The following is a 19,039-nucleotide window of genomic DNA, read 5'->3' as shown; positions in this document are numbered from 1 at the left end:
ATACTTCACTTCTCCAATTCCGCCTTTGCGCTGTTCTTGCTGAGCATCTGAGGACAAAAACATACGGTAGCGAATATTCACAACGTCGAGTGCAAAAGGATGACGCAGCATATTGTAATGTAATGCCAAGATATTCACCCAACTAGAACAGCCAGAAGCACGTTTCAAAGGAGACGCCGTTCGAAATCAGCGTCAACATGTTCCCGAACCACCTAGACGAACACGCTCTCTCGTTAATAAGACTTGTGAGACAAGTCTTACGTACACAAGTCTCGTGTGTACGCGCGTTCAAACAAGCTTGCGCCGGACGCGTATCCCCGCCGAGCTTACTAGCGGTGTTTAACTGGAAAGAGAATGCCTTTAAAACACTTGCCTGCGCTGTATTGGCAGTGAGCGACATGTGGTGAGCATGGTAACACGCGGCAACTCTTCCCCCCTTACACCGTGCTCCGTTTGCCTGCCGCTCTCTCCTTCAAAGTATGAGCAGAAAGAAAGGAAGAGGACCGAGGGTCGGGGCTGATTACGCTGCCTCCCCTAGTCCACGTGCAGGGGCCACCTGCGGCCTTCGCCGGACAGGTTTTCTTCGTCGGGAGAAATGCCGGGGGATGGCGCGGCCTCCTCGACAACAACAACGGAGGAGAACATCGACGATACCGCAGGGCCTGTCAGTTACGCCACCCTCGTCCGGAAGCACACGCCCGGTCGTATCAGGTACGTGACAAACGGCAGCTCGCCGCCGCAGGCATGTGGTCTTCGTCTTGAACGTAGCGAAGTGCGAACATATATCGAATATTTGGAATAGCAAATCGAGGAATGTCCTATTGAATACAGTTTTGCGAATGGAACAGTCACTACTCGTTATTCGACATACGAATATTTCCTTCGAATACGTAACGAACATTTCCCAACGTCAACTGTGTGCCACCAAACACAAGAATTGTAGCAAAAGTGCGGTAAATTTCGTCGCCACAGGCACTGCGTGGGCACAGAGCTTGATAACTCACTTAGTGGAGCATGCTGCGTCGCTAAGGGAGCCACACTTTGCCGGCGGCACAGCGATCATTCGCGCGCTCAGAAAAGTCCTGTGTAGGCGAGAGAACTGCTTGTTTCTTCCGGACGATCCATTTGTAGTTTTAATAAATTACGCTTAATAAAGTGCTATATAATGATATATCCTTTCTGACCTTATGTCAGCATTGTCTCTTTTATATCGTGCAAGCGGTGGCTATGTATTAGAAAACTACTCGAAAAGTTTTTTTATTCGACTCGCTGCGGGCACTACTCCATTCGTATTCTATTCGGACTCAAAAATTACAACTCGTACACCCCTACTAAAAGCGATATTTCCATTTAGGGGATGTTATATAATCTGTAAGCACAACCTGGAAAAAATGGGCACTTTTAGTGACGGACACTGCGCACATACAGCTTTGTTCATCAGCGCCAAGAATACTGCACAGAGAATTATCAGTTTTCTGTGTGGCTACTGCCTACAAGAGTGGCATGCATAATCTGTTCCGTTTACTGCTTATGCACTGGTTTCACGCACTTACCGGTCGCTCGCTCCGCCTGTGATGAGACGGCGCAAGGCCACCTGGGTTTTCAATTTCACAAGTTCGCGTCCAAGGTAAACTGCTGCAAGGGATTTCAACATCGCTTCTGAACGCAGTTCGTCCCGGCAATCTGGTGCGGTGCGAAGTCGGCACAACGCTTCGACATGGTGTGATGCGACCCGTAGACCATGAAGAACGTCGCAATTTTTGTCTTGCTCGCCCCTCTCTACGCATTTCGTGCCCGCAGCGACAAGAGCGACTGCGACGCGAGGCTTGCGTGGAACGTCTCGCGAACGGACCACCCGGCCATACCGCAGGAGCGCCTCGAAGAGTTACTTAGATGCCCCGATGGTCTTCACGGCTGCAGTGTGTCGCCAGTGAACTGTGCGGATGATTTACACGTGGTCACGTGCTCCTGTGCGGATAACTGCGCGCTCTACGGTAACTGTTGTTGGCAAGCCCGAGTGTCCTTATACCCGCCAGCAGAAGCAACGTGCGTTCGACGTAACGTCGACAGGTATTTCAGCAGGGACTTCTATGCAGTGTCGGGGTGCAGCAGCGATTGGCCGAACGACGAAGTACGCGACTCGTGCGAAAACGCGACCAACCTTAGGGACGGATTTTACTCGATCCCTGTCACTACTGAACGGAAGATAACGTATTCGAACGCGTTTTGTGCCCTCTGCAACTACGATTTGGACAGCACATCGACATTCTGGAACGCTTCGGGAACGAGGGTAACGGGGCTTCAGGTGGCTCCGCCGCAGTACGTCTTGCAGAACAAAGACTATTTTCTGTGGCCCTGTGATTCGAGACTAATAGACATACAGACGTGCCCCGAAGGGTCCGACTTTGAAACAAAACGAAAATGTTCGACGTACTTTGCTCCGGTGAAGCTCGAAACAAGCGAGGACGAAATTGTGTACAAGAACGCCTACTGCGGCCTCTGCAACGGCGTCGACCCCTCGTCAATGGAGTGCGTACCAAAACAACTCGTGCCAGAGCTATGGCCCCGTCGGTTAGGCAAAAAGTCCTTCTCCAAACCGAACCTCGTAACACTCATTAGACCAGTCGTGAGTCGAGACTCCTGTTTCTCGTGGTATAATAACAAGTGCTACATCAAAAATGCCCAGTACCACATTGCTAACAGTTCTGCGACAATCGAGAGCATAACGGGTGGCAATACGACGAACGTGACGGGATCTCGGGTCGAACCCTACAACGTGCAAAATTATCTCACCATCGTATGCATCACTCTGTCACTCGTATGCCTCTTCTTGAAAGGCATTGTCTACGTGACGTGCAAGAGTGCGCGCAAGTTCGTTTCCGGGTGCACGCTCTGCCTTTCTGGAACTTTGTTCTGCAGCCACTTGCTTTTTCTCCTCGGAAACAGCTTCGATCTACCCAAGGCAGTGTGTCTCGGCGTTGCCGTTGCCCTTCACTACGGCTTCCTCTGCACTTTCTTCTGGACCAGCGTGCTCTCCTTCGACATCTGGAAGAATGTGGTGGCCGTTCGCCTTTCATCAGCTCGACAGGGTAGCATTCTGCTCTACTGTGTCGTCGCCTGGGGTGTTCCACTCATCATCGTCGCCCTGTGCGCAGTGCTGCACTGGACGGCTCCAGACTTCATGCTGTCTCCTCAGTACGGACGCTACGCCTGCTGGATTGGCAGCCTGTGGAGTCAGCTTGTCTTTTTCCTATCCCCCATGTTGATCCTGCTTCTGTACGACATTGGCCTCTACGTCCACGTGGTAGTGCGGATCCGAGGAACGACCAAGCGTGCCGCTTCTTTTGACTTCAAAGGCGGCGGGAATAAATCTAACATGGCGCTCTTTGTGAAGCTCGCGTTCATCATGGGCACGACATGGCTTCTGGGTTTCGTCGGCGCGTTCTTCAATGTTTTCGCTCTGGACATTGTCGTCATCATCTTCATCGGGCTTCAGGGAGTGTACCTGTTTTTCGGCTTCAAGGACTACCGTCACATGTTCCCGAAACGCCGGCACAAACACGGCGACAATGCGCCAACGACGAACACGGAGCTTCCACTTTCTGAAAAGGAGATCACGTCGACTTGGGAATGTCAAACAATTTCAGAAGCAAGGTCTGTGTTGAAAACGAAATAACGTCAGCTTAGTGCATGCTTGCTCTTAATATTTGATTTGTATAGCTCCTCTGCTGACTGTTTATTTATTTATTTATTTATTTATTTATTTATTTATTTATTTATTTATTTATTTATATATTTATTGTCACAAAAGCATTCTGGCTGTATAGCCTGTAAGTGAATGAGCGGTAGGCAGACTTGCTGAGAAGAACCGTTATTCGCACTGCTCCCCCCTCCCCCCCCTCCCCCCCCCCCCCTCCCCTGCTGTGGGCGGAAGTCGCTCGCTTGGTTTTTGGCACATTTTCGTGCTTCGGTATGATGACGCATGAACGAAAGTCAAAGACAGCTGTCATCGTGTGTTTCAACACTGGTATGGAAACCTTGGGGAACTGTATTCAGATTTCTCAACGCTGGTAATCTACACGGGGAATGACGTTCGTTATTCACGTTTTCCTTTTTTTGAAGGTGTGGGGTGTCCTACCTACACTTCCAACGTTATCGTGTTCTCAGGTAAGTTAACGAGCCATTTCGAGTTTGCAGAGCGTAAAACTAAAGACTTACGCGTCTTTCATGGGCCAGTTTAATATTAGAATGTTTTCTTCATTACTAAACCGCTCACTCAAAAATATGTGAATCAATAGCAAGTGTTAGTGCGTCTGGCAACACTATGTTACGAAACGACCCGCCGTGGTTGCTCATTGGCTATGGTGTTTGGCTGCTGAGCACGAGGTCACGGGATCGAATCATTTCGATGGGGGCGAAATGCGAAAACACCCGTGTACGTAGAGTTAGGTGCATGTTAAAGAACCCCAGGTGGTCTAAATTTCCGGAGTACTCCACTACGGCGTGCCTCATAATCAGAAAGTGGTTTTGGCGCGTAAAGCCTCATAATTTTAACTATGTTACGAAATATTTCCTGATAAGTGCAGTCTGCTCTGTCTTTCGACAAACCAGAGAGACAACGGAGATAAATTATTCTAACCTGTACAGCAGCCTTTTGTACTGTGTGCACGCTGCATAAATACTTCTCCAAGCAGTACAGTCATAATTACAAGCCTACTTTGTTCCTCAAGACAGTGTGCGGACGTTACAGGGGAAAGCCTCTCGAACCCAATATAAGAATAATTATTTCGGCAATCTTCAAATACCTAATCGCGGCCACTTCATTTCATTACGGCAGTGCTACGGAAACGAAGAGATAAAATAAGAAGAAACAGAACGTGCGCTAACGCTCAACATGTGTGCTTTCTTATTGTCTGGCGCTTGTTTGTGGTATGCGTTTTTTCGTGTCCTTGTTTTATTCGCGTTGTTACATCTCAGTGCTGAGTGAATGTACCCGCGTGTCTACGTTAACTGTCTCGCAAACCCCTAAATCGTAGCCGCCGAAACTAACAGAAGTGCTCGCCGCGGAAAATCGCCCCACGTGCCACTAGCTTGGCACATTTCCAATAGCTCCGCCTCCAGCACCGCTTTTTATCCCGCTCATTTAGTCATAACCTGCGTCAATTAAAAAAAAAAGCTCACGTTTCCCGTAATGTAAAATTTTTGGTACGAAACCGGCAGGCAAAGACACCTCTCAAAGCACGTGGCCGTCGATACGACTACCCGGAGGCGTCCATCACAACCTGCGAGTCCTTGTGACGTTAAATGTCAGTTGAACGAAGCGTGTCATGTGCGGCTCAGTAAGCATTATCATCTGCCTCCGCTTATGTTCATGCCTCCCTCCCAAAGTAAGGGTCTCCCATCTGCTATCGCGTCTGGCGCAGGCGCGTATACCGGATGCAAGCAGGGTCACGATGGTGTGGGGCCTGTGGCGAAGCCTGCGCTGGCGACGATTTCGCGCCGCTGTTGCTGACGCACACGCGTTGTAACATTTTCTTTGTTTCCCTCCCAGATCACTGCCAGGAGAAACAGCTCTGCAACCAGCCGACGCTGCTGCAATGGCACCTGAAGCGGGGGATGTCACGGCATCCTGATTGCGTCGCTGAACCGACATCGCGAGACGCCGAAAAGAATGGCGAGGTAATAATCTAGTCAAGCAGCGTTTATGTTCAGCTTACATATTTTGTTTCGCCTGTCTATAGCACGGAAATAAGCCTGGGGCCATATAACGTAAAGCTATTCCATGTTTTTATTCCAATCTCCTGACGTCAAATTTGCGTAACCGCCGACGCAAGCATCGGGTGCTCACCCGAAGGGTGGTCTGAAAAGACCAATCAAATGCTCCCCTTGTTCATAGGAGGTCACTTTTGTTTGCTCGAAAAACGAATAATATTGCCTGCACTGAGCGGCTTGTGTTATCTAATTGGCTCACAAGAGGCGTGGACCATGCTCAAGTGGAGAGGGATTCGACGGGGCCGAGCCACTGCAGTGAATATCGATAACCGGATGAAGAGGGTGGTGCCGGCGTCTGCGATCGGTCCGCTTTCTCGCACTTAGCTTGCGGTGGCTCGTCGACAATCGCAGTGGCACTCAACGGAAGCTTAAGAATGACGCTAAAACGTATCCTGAGCAAAGAAGAGTTGGCAGAACGAGGTCGTAAACGTGCCGAAAGCGCTCGCAAACGTCACACGGCCACGCAAAAAGTTTTATTACACGCAAATAAGCTGATGCTTTCCGACATATGCGAGTACCCAGTGCCTGAGCGATCGGCGGCAGCCATCTTTTATTCCTTTCGGAACGGGGCAGCCTGCGGCTATTCAGAGGAAAATTCAGTTTTGTTCGGAATATTAATGCATCTTTAACGCGTACACGTTACTTTGACGCGGTAAGTTTTTGCGGTTTTGTGACGTCACGTGAGAGGCAGGTGAAGTGAGCGCAGCCCGAAAACTTTTGATCAATAGCCGAGAGCTAGATGGCGAAGAGGTGTCGAATCAGAAATAACTATTTTTGTTTTGCTCAGTCAAATTATGCATAATCAGTGCGTACACGTCATATCAAATGGGGAGCTATCGCGGTTTTCGTGACGTCGCGTGACAGGCAGGTGAAGTGGGGGTGGTCCAAAAAAGTTTTCGACCAATCGCGGTGGGCTGATTGTAGAATTGGAATAGAAAAGTTTGGAATAGTTTTACGTTATAGCGCCCCTGCTTTGAGGTTTCGCATTTTGTGTGTTTGTTTTCTGGGGACTTTCTTAAAAGTATGACTTGCCGAGCACTTGTCACTTTTTGTGTTTCTTAGTCTGTTCCAAGCAGACTTATACCTCTGCAGTCTGTCTGTCTGTCTGTCTGTCCGTCCGTCCGTCCGTCCGTCCGTCCGTCCGTCTCTCTATTTGTGTGTGTGTGCGTGTTAAAGTTTTTCTACCAGATTTTTCTTTCTTTTGGTTGTTTGTAGCACAGGCTGCAACTAAACTGTTTACTTTTCGAATAAATTAGTAAGGAATGAAAATTCCTCAAGTCGCAGTGAAGAAATGAAACATGAATGATATTGATTTACTACTGAATTTTGCACATATGGTCATATTCAAGATTTGAAGTTTGGTATCTTTCAAAGTCGTTATTTGTTTTAAGACACCTGGATCACTCCATAGGGGTTCAGCCTGAAACCCTAAATTTTTTTTTTATTGATATGATATAAGGAGATGTTGGCGCGCAATTTAAGGCGCCGGCTACTCCTTATCTCTTGGGTGGTTCCGTCATACATCATTCAGGGTTCACGGTTGCATATCAAATAATTTTTTCACACAAGCACACCTATGTCTCCACACCTATGTAGTCGAAAGTCTCAAATGTACAAACGATACTGTCGCCTAATAGCACATTTTCTAGCCAGCGGGTCAGCGGGTACATACAATATACATGGCAAATGTCTCCACAGTTATGTAGTCGAAAGTCTCAAAAGTACAAACGATACTGTCGCCTAATAACACATTGTATAGTCAGCGGGTGGTATATACATCGTGTAAATATATTAGCACATACAGTCACAACAAAGCAGTCAACATTACATAATTCCCAAACAGATGGATATATAGAGTGACATTCAAATGAACAAAACAATGAAAGCACTAATAACGTCCAACGATGCCGCTGTCTTCAAAAAAAAGTCTTTAGTGCTTTTAAAGCGCTCTTCTGCAAGGCCGTTGTTGGCCAAGGGCCCAAAAGTTTCCTTAAACTGAAAGGTCTGCGGTCTAATTTACTTAGCGCTGATTTAAGTCAGCATCTTGGTGTGTCGTGATGTGGGCAATCTAGAAGGAGGTGATATATATCTTCATCTACAAATCCATAATCACATTCGGGGGTTTCCGCTCGGCCAATTCTGTGTAAGAAATGCTTTGTGTAGGCAGTGCCTAGCCTTAATCGATGAATAAGCGTTTCCATAGTTCTATCTAATGACAATGAAACTTTGAATTCAATAAATGGATCAATATGATATAAGTCAGAGCTCTTAGAATTCTGGTCAAACCAAGTGTTTCTAGACATGTTGAAAGACGTTGTCCTTATAATGCAGCGTAATTCATTTTTCGATATTGGGAGCGGAGCCGTATCATCTTTCAGGTGCGCTTGTCGTGCTGCTTCATCGGCTGCTGTGTTGCCAGGAATGTTGCAATGCCCTGGTATCCACTGGAATGCTATTGCATGTTTCGCTTCGCTTGCCTTTGTGAGGTTTTTAAGTGTTTCATATATTATACTGTCGCTGAATGTTTTCCCCTTTGTGCTGCAGAGTGATTTTAGAGCCGCCTGTGAATCGCTGAAAATTACCCATTTTTGCGCTTCTGTTACTGACAATATAAATTTTACCGCACATAGGATTGCGAACAGTTCAGCCGTTGTGGACGAAGTCGCACGAGATAACTTAAATGATTCTTGTTTGTTGAGGTGCGGTATAATGAATGATGAAGTTGAAGAGGCTGCTGTACTGGAGCCGTCTGTATAGACGTGTGTGTATCCTGAATACCGCATATATATCTGGTATAGTGCTAGTTGTTGAGCAGCTTGAATGAACATGTCTCTTTTGCTGAATATTCCTTCTACTGACAATTCGATTTTTGGAACTGTAAGCAGCCATGGAGGATATTCGATGTCTGAGTTCCAAAATTCATTTCCTGGCAATATGTGAAGATTTTTTTGAATTTCTATATGAACATAACTTCTATCTCGTTTCATTATGTCTAGAGCCAATGGGTGGTTTTTATGCTGGGTTTGAAGACGGAAATAATGCCGGCATGTTTCTGTAGTTAGCATAACTGGAAATGGTGATTGGCGAGCCTCAGCTATTACAAGAGAACTCGAAGTCGCTCGTGGAACTCCTAGACATAGGCGTAGTCCTCTAGCTAAAAGTCTTTGAAGTCTCTCTTCTGACGTGTGGGAAAGTCCGTGTAAGATGGGCGCGGAATATGCAATTTTTTGTCGTATTAATGCATTGTAAACAGTCAGCATGGACGATACTGATCCGCCCCATGATGTACCTGCAAGTCTGCGAAGTACAGTCACTGTGACATTGACCTCGTTTTCGAGTTTTTTTAGGTGGGGTGCCCAGGATAGCTGCCTATCAAGTATTATGCCAAGAAATCGATGCTGTGTGACAATCATTAGAGGGTGTCCTTCCAGATTAAGAGTGAAATTTTTTAACTGCCTCCGAGTGAAGGGCAATACAGCAGTCTGCGTGTGATAGCCCGGGCTTTACGGCAATTCAGCATTTTTGGTAATCGTATGTCCCGTGAACTTTTGACGCTGGAAGAACATCAAGGTATTCACACTCAAGCATTAAATCCGATTGCTTTGCCCCACAATATGGCCTTCACGACCGTAGACAAAGGCTTGACTGTCACAAACGCTATATCAATGCCGGCATAATAACCCGTATGCCGACTACCGAAACAGATAGCGGCGTACTGTCCAGGAGAATCGAGGTATAAACGTAAATCACCAGGTTGCGATCGAATCTGAGGGGCCTTTTGAAGGCCTCAGCTCTTTCGGAATTTGTAAGTAAAAAACAAGTGCTTTCAATTTTGATATCGACAGCGGATATCTCTACCTACAATCGCGTCACAATAAGTTACAAAGTATGATCACCTTGGAAAGCGATCGCCTCTGCTCTTTGAAACCCCGAGATGAACATATGACCTCAACTGCATACTTTCGATGCTAAACACTCAATTGTTAATCAGTTCAACGCGTTAATTCGTGTCTGCATCTATGCAACGCTGCCAACTCAAATGAAACTTCTGTATGTCCCACAGGATCTATTTTTATTATTCTGTAACGAAAAAAAAAGTAGTTTTGCTTCCCATTTCACAAACAGACAGTAAATGAGAAAGGTAGTCATCGATTTTAACCTAACGGTTCGTCAAAATTATTCGCATACTGCACGTCCACTTAACGAAAAGGGCAACTGCAAATGATGACAGTGTAGCTGCCATTATTTAATATTATAGATATACACAGGAAGAAAATTAAGGTCTAGTGAAATTCTACCACAGTATATTTGATAACATAGATGTGTAATATGTAATCATTGCAACATTGCAACTCCGGGAGTTGTACACGCCGCGGTAGTTTAGTAGCTATCATGCTGTGCTGCTCAGGTCACGGGTTCGATCCCGAGCGTGGCGGCCGCATCCCGATGGGGGCGAAATGCAAAACCACTCGTGTACCTAAATCTAGGTACACGGTAAAGAACCCCAGGCGGTAAAATGTACCCAGAATCTTCCACTAAGGCGTTCCGCTTAATCGTGTCGTGGTTTTTGTACGTAAAACCCCGTAATATTGAAATAGAGAATATGCGAGCAATGTGAACACTACGCGCATCTGGTAATGTTTAAAATCACACGAATTATAGCCTGAAACTCTATCAAAGCACGCTCATGTGCATCTGAACGGTGTATGCAATAAAACGATTTCGATTAGCACCCAGTGCCCTAGTTCGGAAGCTCTCACTGTTTTTTGTGCGCGCCTCGTTCTCTATTTTCCCTCTACAGTTTTATTGCAATTATATGAACACTCCAGGCGCATTTCTGCCGTCGTCGCCGTCGTCGCCGTCGGCGTGATGTTCCGTATAAAGTCCAAGGGTGATGACAGCGTCTCCGCGCGCCGTATGCTGCTGTGTGTGCGAGTGAAAGCGGGCAAGGTTGAGCCTGTGATAGCGGCGGAAGGAAGGGAGGAAAGCGGAGAGGAATGGCGCCGTCTTCCATCATGCGCAAGATACCGGGCGTGGGGACCGAGAGGGGGGGGGGGACGTTCTACTCCGGTGACTGCTGTGTAGGGCGCGGCCGCACTCGGCGGCGCGGGCGCTATTTTGAAAGCGATCTGCGATGAGTAGAGTCTAGGTGCGCCGAAGGTTGATAGCTTCGTGTGTGCTGTGCTTTCGCCACTTCCTAGTTCGCTTTAAAGCGAGAGGAAACACGAGGGTCAATTCGCTTGCTGCTGCTTCCGCGCTTCCTCACTCCAGCGTTTGGACAGCGAGTTTCCGCGGTCATCGAATGAGATGTGTTCATGTTTGACCATGCTTGTTGATTTAGTTAGTAAGCGAATGTTTACAAGCTTATATGGGCAATAAAACTGCTATCGTTACGTCGTATAGCTGTCTACTAATTTTCTATCTCAATCGATGTTTCGCCTTTTGGGCGAAGCTGCAATTTTTTTATGTAATATACTTCTTCTATTGCAACTTTTTTTTTCTGCGTCTTTATTTCCCGCTACGCTCACACATGTGTATCCTAATGATCAGTGTCGGTGCAATTCCGGCCCGTGCGGCCTCTTGCGTTTTGTGTTAAGTTCACATCTGAAGGAAGCTTTAGAAGGCAACATTTAACTTGAGCTGTGTTATCTATGTGCAGTTTATTCAAGGCGACGTGATGTGCAAGGTTATGCCATCCCCTGAACCTCCCGGGTCTCGCTCCTGAAACCATGAAAGGCGTCCTCACTCTGATTGCGCTGGCAGCTCTGCTCGGAACTTGCTGTTGCTTCCAAAGTGAGTGCAACGCAACGCTACCATGGAACGTTTCGAAAGAAGACCACCCGGCCATACCGCCAGAGCGCCTAGAGGAGCTCCTTCGGTGCCCTGAAGAGCTCCACGGTTGCAGTGCCTTACGCGTCAATTGTACGGAAAATCTCTTCGCTGTCACGTGTTCCTGTGCCAAAAACTGTGAACGCTATGGAGATTGCTGCTGGGACGCCGGAGCTAGTCTTTCGTCGCAAACGGCATCCACGTGCATCGGCAGAAACATTGAAAAGTTTGCTCGAAGGGAGTTTTACGTCGTGTCCGGGTGCGACCCCAACTGGCCAGACGACACAGTGCGCAGCTTCTGCGAGAACGCTACAGAGCTTAAAGATTCTTTTTACCTAATTCCGGTCACCACGGAACGACTGACCTACTTCAACGCGTTTTGTGCACTCTGCAACTATGACCTGGACAACACTTCAATGTTTTGGAACGCCTCGGGAAGCGCTGGAAGAGATTTCAAAGTTGCCCCTCCTCAATATGCGTTAGAAAATAGTGACCTTTTCTTCTGGCCCTGCGATGACGGGCTCGTCGAGATCAATACCTGTCCAGAAGGCACAGACCCGGAGATTAAGCGTAAATGTTTAACTTATTTCGCTCCGGTACGATACGAAACCAATGAAACCGAAGTGGTGTACAAGAATGTGTACTGTGGGCTATGCAACGACGCCGAGCTTTCGTCGATGAAATGTTTGCCGAAACAAGTCGTTCCTGAAATTTGGCCCCGCCCACAATTAAGGACGCGGTTCCGACCCAATCTGTTGTCACTAATAAGACCCGTTGTGAGCCAGGATTCTTGTTTCTCGTGGCACGAAGGAAAGTGCTACATCAAGGCTCCCCAGTACCGCTATGCGAACACTTCGATGCCAACGGCAGAAAATGAAACTATAGGCCCCAATATTACGAATGTCACGAGCCCTGTACACGAGCCTTACAACGTGCAAAATTATCTCACAATCATCTGCATCAGCCTGTCACTCGTATGCCTATTCTTGAAAGGCGTCGTGTACATGCTCCATAGAACTTCGCGGACCTTCTCTTCGAGGTGCACGTTATGCCTCTCGGCTACGCTGTTCTGCAGCCATTTGCTTTTTCTCCTGGGAAACAGCTTCGACGTGTCCAAGCCAGTGTGCGTGGTTTTCGCCGCTGTCCTGCACTATGGCTTCCTCTCCACCTTCTTTTGGACGAGCGTGCTCTCTTTCGACATCTGGAAGAACGTTGCGGCCGTCCGGCTCTCGTCGAGCAGGCACGGCGGATTCCTGCTCTACGCTCTCGTCGCTTGGGGCGCACCAGTCGTCGTCGTCGCGTTGTGCCTGGTGCTGAACTGGGCGGCACCGGACTTCGTGCTCTCGCCTCAGTACGGGCGCTTCGCTTGTTGGATAGGCAGCCTTTGGAGCCAACTCGCCTTCTTCCTCATGCCCATGGTGATCTTGCTCATCCTGGACATCGGCCTCTACATCCACATCGTCGTGAAGATAAGAGACACCGCCAAACGCGCGGCTGCCTTTGACTTCAAAGGCGGTGGCAACAAGTCTCACATGGCGCTGTTTGTGAAGCTCGCATTCATCATGGGCACCACGTGGCTTCTGGGCTTCGTCGGTGCTTTCGTCAACGTTCTTGCCCTCGACATCATCGTAATCGTTTTGATCGGCCTTCAGGGAGTGTACCTGTTCTTCGGCTTCAAGGACTACGAACATCTGCTTCCGAGGAGGTTCAGAAGAAAACGAAGAGCCGCTGCTACAGGCGTATCCACTGCACATACCGAGCTATCTTCGTCGGGAAAAGACGTCAGCTCGAGAGAGGACATCAGTCGGTCTCCGGCTGCCAGATCATCCGAAAAGCTGAACTAAGAGTGCGTGTGTGCAGTGCCTTTCTTTACTTTTACCGACTACGTTGCACCTCATGCATACCGTAAATTAGTATTTGAGTATTAATTTGAGTAGTAATTAGTATTTGAGAATTAGTATTAGTATTTGAGAAAGAAACGCAGCTGTATACGGAACTTTGACGATAACTGTGTAATATGCTATGATATGTGCTCGCACTTAATACATTCAGGAGCCAGATATATGTGTTTATGAAGAGTAATAATGGTGTTGTCCAAAATAATGCTAAACGAGGCGTGCAAGAGCGGTCTTGGAAAGCCCAGATTTGAAGCTCCAAATTACTGAACGTTTTATTTTATTTAATGTATGTGAAGGAGATATCGTAAAATAAGTGGTACGAGCCGTTCCTTTTCATTTAGCTGCACCACGTGAAAAAGTGTAATGTTATTGAAGAGTCATGCAACATACACCTCGCACTCGCATTATTAGTGGTGAGTTGTTAGATTTCATGTTTGCGATTACCTACTTCCACCTAATGTCATACCTCATGATCACCTACATCCTTCATTGTGGACGTGTCTTCTGCGTCCAAGCGACCAATGTGCGCGTTGGTTGTACATCAACTAACCTGTGCCAGCCCGTTAGCTCTGGCACTATCCGAGGTCTAAAACTCGTGATCGAATAAGACCTGTTCATGTTACCTTATCCAAAAAAAAAAAAACAACAGGTGCACTGCTGGCCATAGCGTTGTGAAATGCAATAATGTTTAAGAAAAAAGAAAGAAAAAACCGTACAACTGGATTCTATATGACATGTACTAGATAACGTACGTTGAGTAATACTGGTCTAAATAACACTGGTCATTCTGTCCATGTTTTCCAAGACAAACAATAGAATTCTAGAAGTGGCGCTTGTTCATTTATACCTATGGCTGCACTCATTACGATAAGTGCAGCTACATCGAGATCCTATACAGACTGTCCACAGGATTCTGCACAAACCGAATTCAATTGATGGCGCCTCGCAGCACATTTGCGGTGTACACCATACATAGTAGATACAGTTAATGTAATTCGTAAGACATCTCCGGAATCTTTCTTCTAGCCATCATAAAACACAGTAGCCTGTGAAAGAGTGTATCGTATGCAAAGTATGCCACCATATGCAGATATATCTTGCATGCCGTTCAGAGCAACATGTGGTGTGTGTGTCTAGGTGTTCGCGTGTGCGTCTGTTTGGGTGTAAATATGTGTTGTGTGTAAGTGTGTTGTACACGTGTGTTCATGCAATATAACTTGCTTGTCATTAAACCATGTCGCACCTTCTTTTATAGACGTATCACCGTCAGTGTGCCACGTACGAAGCAAAAGACCGGAACTGCGATTGGAGTCCTCCCTTACTACACGGTGGGCTTGAAAGTGTAGGCTCTTATAGACTGTGGCGCTTTTCCTACCACGTGAACATGATGAGTTGGCAGATTTATACGTGTAAAAGAAAAAAAGCCATGGCAGCGCGCTCACGCATGTTATTGTGCCCACGCGTGAGTCCACCTGAAGCGTCGACTGCTTCCAAGAAGAGAGTCTTTTTCATTTGTCATCTTGTCCTTCGTCATCTTCTTTTTAAAAATAAGACAGAGCCTGCAAAATAGCGAGTTTGCTATGAAAGAATTAGACCGCGTCGCATGGCCGTCACCAGTTAAGTCGGAGAGTTTGACCCCAAATGGTCGGTGCAACGGCTTTCGAGTTACGGGACGGTTCGTGTGGCGAAAGGTACTCGTGCCCTCACATCAGGGGAGGTATTCTGCAAGAGTCCACCTAGTGGACATGTCCGTTTCGTCTGCTGCTGAAGCGCTGATTGGCTGTGGCGCATGCCTGCTGCGGACGTGCAGCGTATCTTAGCCAATCAGAACTTCAACAGCAGACGAAACGGACATGTCCACTAGGTGGACTCTTGCAGAATACCTCCCCAGGCGTCGTCTAGGTACACGTGCTACAAGAGCGCTCCTTGCGGTTCAGAGGAGCCATACTGATTTGCTCTAGCCGCCTCTAGGTGAGCGCTCGGCAATCACGTGTCTGTGAGCACTCACACCTATTTGTGTTCCCTCCTTCTCATCTTCAGGTCCGTCTTTCTCGTATACGTTGGCTATATAGTATACTGGGTGCAAACCTTGTCAACCTTTCTCTTTCTCTTTCAATCTCATTCTAACACATTGATTCCTGTGGGTGGGGCCACACCTTCTTCGTCGCATAACATTAATTCAATAAAAGTAAATAGGTTACCTAGTATAATACCCTCACAAACGTATTGTTCTACAGGCGCACACAAGTAGTACGTATACCCAATTCACAATTAAACATATGCAAAATATACGAAATGACGCAGACATTTGCAGAAGCACAGACATCCGGTCTGTGGCGTTACGAAGAGCCGATTATATACGACACTTTACAAAATATTACGCCTTTATCGAAAAGCGCGAGTTTCAGTGTTTATTGCTCTACCCAGTAACTTATCCAATAGTCGAGCTGTTTGTAGCGTTTGAATAGTCGTACATTCTTCTGAATGTTGCCGCCCTCCACTGTTCAATGTAGCGGGAGGATGCACTGCGATATAATCGTGTAGGTTCGCGAACTGTCACGAAATTTTTGTTTATACTTACTTTCTCGCTTGGAAACATTGCAAAGGGAATACTCGTGTATTTTCCAAACAGGCCATACTGATTTGCTCTAGGCGCCTCTAGGTGCGTGCTCGGTAATCACGTGTCTGTAAGCGCTCACACTTAGTTGGTTTCTCTCCTTCTCATCTTCAGGTCAGTCTTTCTCCTACGCTGGGTATACAGAATACTGGGTGCAAACCTTGTGAACCTTTCCCTTTCCCTTTTCAATCTCATTCTAACACATTGATGCCTTTGGGTGGGGCCAGCCCTTCTTCGTCGCGATTGTTATTGTGATTAAAGAATAAGTTCTGAGTATTCAATCTTGATAACAGGTTTTCTTTTTAGCACATGAAAACTTTTTTTATGCTGTCTATTTTGTCTAAATTCTGTTTCATCGAGCACATTTGCACGAGTGCTCAAGAAGATGGATGGACGGACAGCCGAAGCCTAGCTCAATCGGCAGATCACACTGTAAAAAAAAGTACATCCTCAAAGGTGAATAAGTGTGTATATCAATTTATAGCTCAAATCCTTACACCCATAAAGGCTATACGGGTGTGAGTTATAGACAGATTTACACCCTTATTCACTTTTAAGCGTGTAAACTATTTTACAGTGCACCGCACGCGTCATGAGGAGGTCGTGGGTGCGGTTCGCGCAGGCAGCAACGCGTCGGTGCAAACCCTTTCATTTCCATTTTTTTTATGGAAGCATGGTGAATTGGGCAAACTGCAAGTGATTCGGACGAGGAAGAGCACAGGTTAAACGCTGTCAACGCATGTCTTCCTCTTCCGTAGGAGTCGTCGTCCGCTTGAGCGCTGATCTAAATGGATCCTTTTCCTGGTATTAAGAATATGAAGTTTATCACTAATTTAACCTTCATTTGTAATTATTTCCGCAATTCAATTACAACGCAAATTAGTTTCCCTAGATTTCTTATGTTATTATTTAAATAAATGTAAAAGAAAGCGATGTAGTCACCCTAAAATGGTGCCCTCGACTCCATTTTGCATAGTATAGTAACACCAATATTTCTTATTTAATGTAACGTAAGAAGAAACAACGTTATGGGCTCACAATATCTAGAATATTCTATGGGCTCAAAATATCTAGTCCTGTAAACATAGACGAACTTTTAGAGATGAAAGGTGAGGACAAGTTGAAGCAAACATGCACGCGTATGCAGAATTCCAAACACATACACGAGGCGATGCAGACCGAGATGAGCTGGTGAACACGCGTATTTTCCTTCGCTTTTCGGTTTGTTGGCTTCGTACATGGCTGCTACTACAAATTGAGCCCCTCAGTTCACCGGAGTATTGTCGCTCAATGATAGAGCTAGTTGTTCTCGCATGAGACAGGGCATAATGAAAGCACCTCCATTTGAACAGTTGAATTTTCACGCATATGCACTTTCTGTTATTAAACTTTATGCAAAATATTAGGCGTACTGACGAGTAACGTACCATGCATTCCGCATTAAGCGCATTTGACGTTCATGAGTGCAAGCAGTAGATTGCAACTGTTGTTGAACGCAACGAGTTATGCTCGGTGTACGCTAACCAAGGCAACAGAATTTGAAGCGGCGAGAACAGACTAATGAGTGCACTGAAAAACCGAGAAATAAGGAGAGGAAGAAACCGATAAATACCTGCAGCGTCAGCTTGGACCTGTAATTGATGCTTTATTGTATAGGAAATAAAAGTTACAAAAAAACTGAAAGGCAAGCGGGAGCAGTTCCAGAGGCGTGAACGATAAACAAATATTCGGATGGTACATAATTTGCATGCTGCCCGACAAAAGCACACAAACGCGCGTACAAACAGGTCTAAGCGAAAGCGTTAATCCGTCTTTCCAATAAAACAAACAAGCGTCTTCTCTTAAGTATGCGCACGACGAAATGACTTTTTGTATGAAGCTAAGATTTCGAGTTCGTGTGGAATGTGCAGCCCTCTGTATTCCAAGCAGTTCTGTCAACTCCAGCGAAATTTTCCTATATCTAAGAGTTCTGCGACTTGTTTAGGGAAATGGGGAAAATTATCCATACCAGGGAAAATTTTTCACTTGGACATGGAGGAAAGAAACCCAGTGATGTGAGAAACCTCACTGCTGCGAACACAGATACGAAGAACTGCTCACGTGACGGCGTGTTTCGGTTTCAGCCACCTCAAGCTGCATTTGCACTAGCATTCGAAGTGCAACTTATGAACTTATACCGCATGCAGCGCAGTGAACGCATCTCGGCAATTAGACGACAAGGTGCGCGCGTGTCCTGGGCTCGATAACGGAAACGCAACTACTGTGCTATATAGCCGTTCGTACCTCTATTTGTGCTGTCGATTTATGTGCCCTTTGAGTGAAATATTCGGTAACCGGCAAAGCAAACGCATGCCGCAACAACAAACAAAGCAGCACTAACAAATGTCGGCATAAGCGAACACATATGCCTAGCGTTGACCACGCCAAGGCGATTGTGGCGCGGCGCCAGCCCACTCATCATCATCATCATCAGCCTGGTTACGCCCACTGCAGGGCAAATGCCTCTCCCATACTTCTCCAAAAACCCCGGTCATGTACTAATTGTGGCCATGTCGTCCCTGCAAACTTCTTAATCTCATCCGCCCACCTAACTTTCTGCCGCCCCCTGCTACGTTTCCCTTCCCTTGGAATCCAGTCCGTAACCCTTAATGACCATCGGTTATCTTCCCTCCTCATTACATGTCCTGCCCATGCCCCCATTTCTTTTTCTTGATTTCAACTAAGATGTCATTAACTCGCGTTTGTTCCCTCACCCAATCTGCTCTTTTCCTATCCCTTAACGTTACACCCATCATTCTTTCCATAGCTCGTTGCGTCATCCTCAATTTGAGTAGAACCCTTTTCGTAAGCCTCCAGGTTTCTGCCCCGTAGGTGAGTACTGGTAAGACACAGCTATTATACACTTTTCTCTTGAGGGATAATG

The 19,039-nt window shown here is 46.6% G+C and overlaps 2 protein-coding genes across 3 annotated transcripts; both read left to right on the top strand.

The window, feature by feature from the left end:
- Nucleotides 1-519: 519 nt before the first annotated feature.
- On the top strand, nucleotides 520-16,397 carry LOC142582862 (uncharacterized). 2 transcript variants are annotated; one of them, XM_075692950.1, is made up of 4 exons: nucleotides 520-711; nucleotides 5,552-5,679; nucleotides 11,432-13,447; nucleotides 14,755-16,397. In XM_075692950.1, the coding sequence occupies exon 3, from the start codon at nucleotides 11,502-11,504 to the stop codon at nucleotides 13,443-13,445; it is 1,944 nt and encodes a 647-aa protein (XP_075549065.1). In that variant the 5' UTR covers nucleotides 520-711; nucleotides 5,552-5,679; nucleotides 11,432-11,501; the 3' UTR covers nucleotides 13,446-13,447; nucleotides 14,755-16,397. The 2 variants fall into 2 exon arrangements, with proteins under 2 accessions (XP_075549065.1, XP_075549064.1); XM_075692949.1 differs by lacking the exon at nucleotides 14,755-16,397 and having other exon boundaries at nucleotides 522-711; nucleotides 11,432-14,731.
- LOC142583592 (uncharacterized) lies at nucleotides 1,605-3,676 on the top strand. Its single transcript, XM_075694080.1, has one exon. The coding sequence runs from the start codon at nucleotides 1,742-1,744 to the stop codon at nucleotides 3,674-3,676; it is 1,935 nt and encodes a 644-aa protein (XP_075550195.1). The 5' UTR covers nucleotides 1,605-1,741.
- Nucleotides 16,398-19,039: the final 2,642 nt, after the last annotated feature.

This window comes from Dermacentor variabilis, chromosome 5, assembly GCF_050947875.1.
Source record: "Dermacentor variabilis isolate Ectoservices chromosome 5, ASM5094787v1, whole genome shotgun sequence".
Classification (NCBI taxonomy): domain Eukaryota; kingdom Metazoa; phylum Arthropoda; class Arachnida; order Ixodida; family Ixodidae; genus Dermacentor; species Dermacentor variabilis.
Note: the sequence above shows the minus strand (reverse complement) of the source record. Positions and strands in the feature narration are given on the sequence as shown.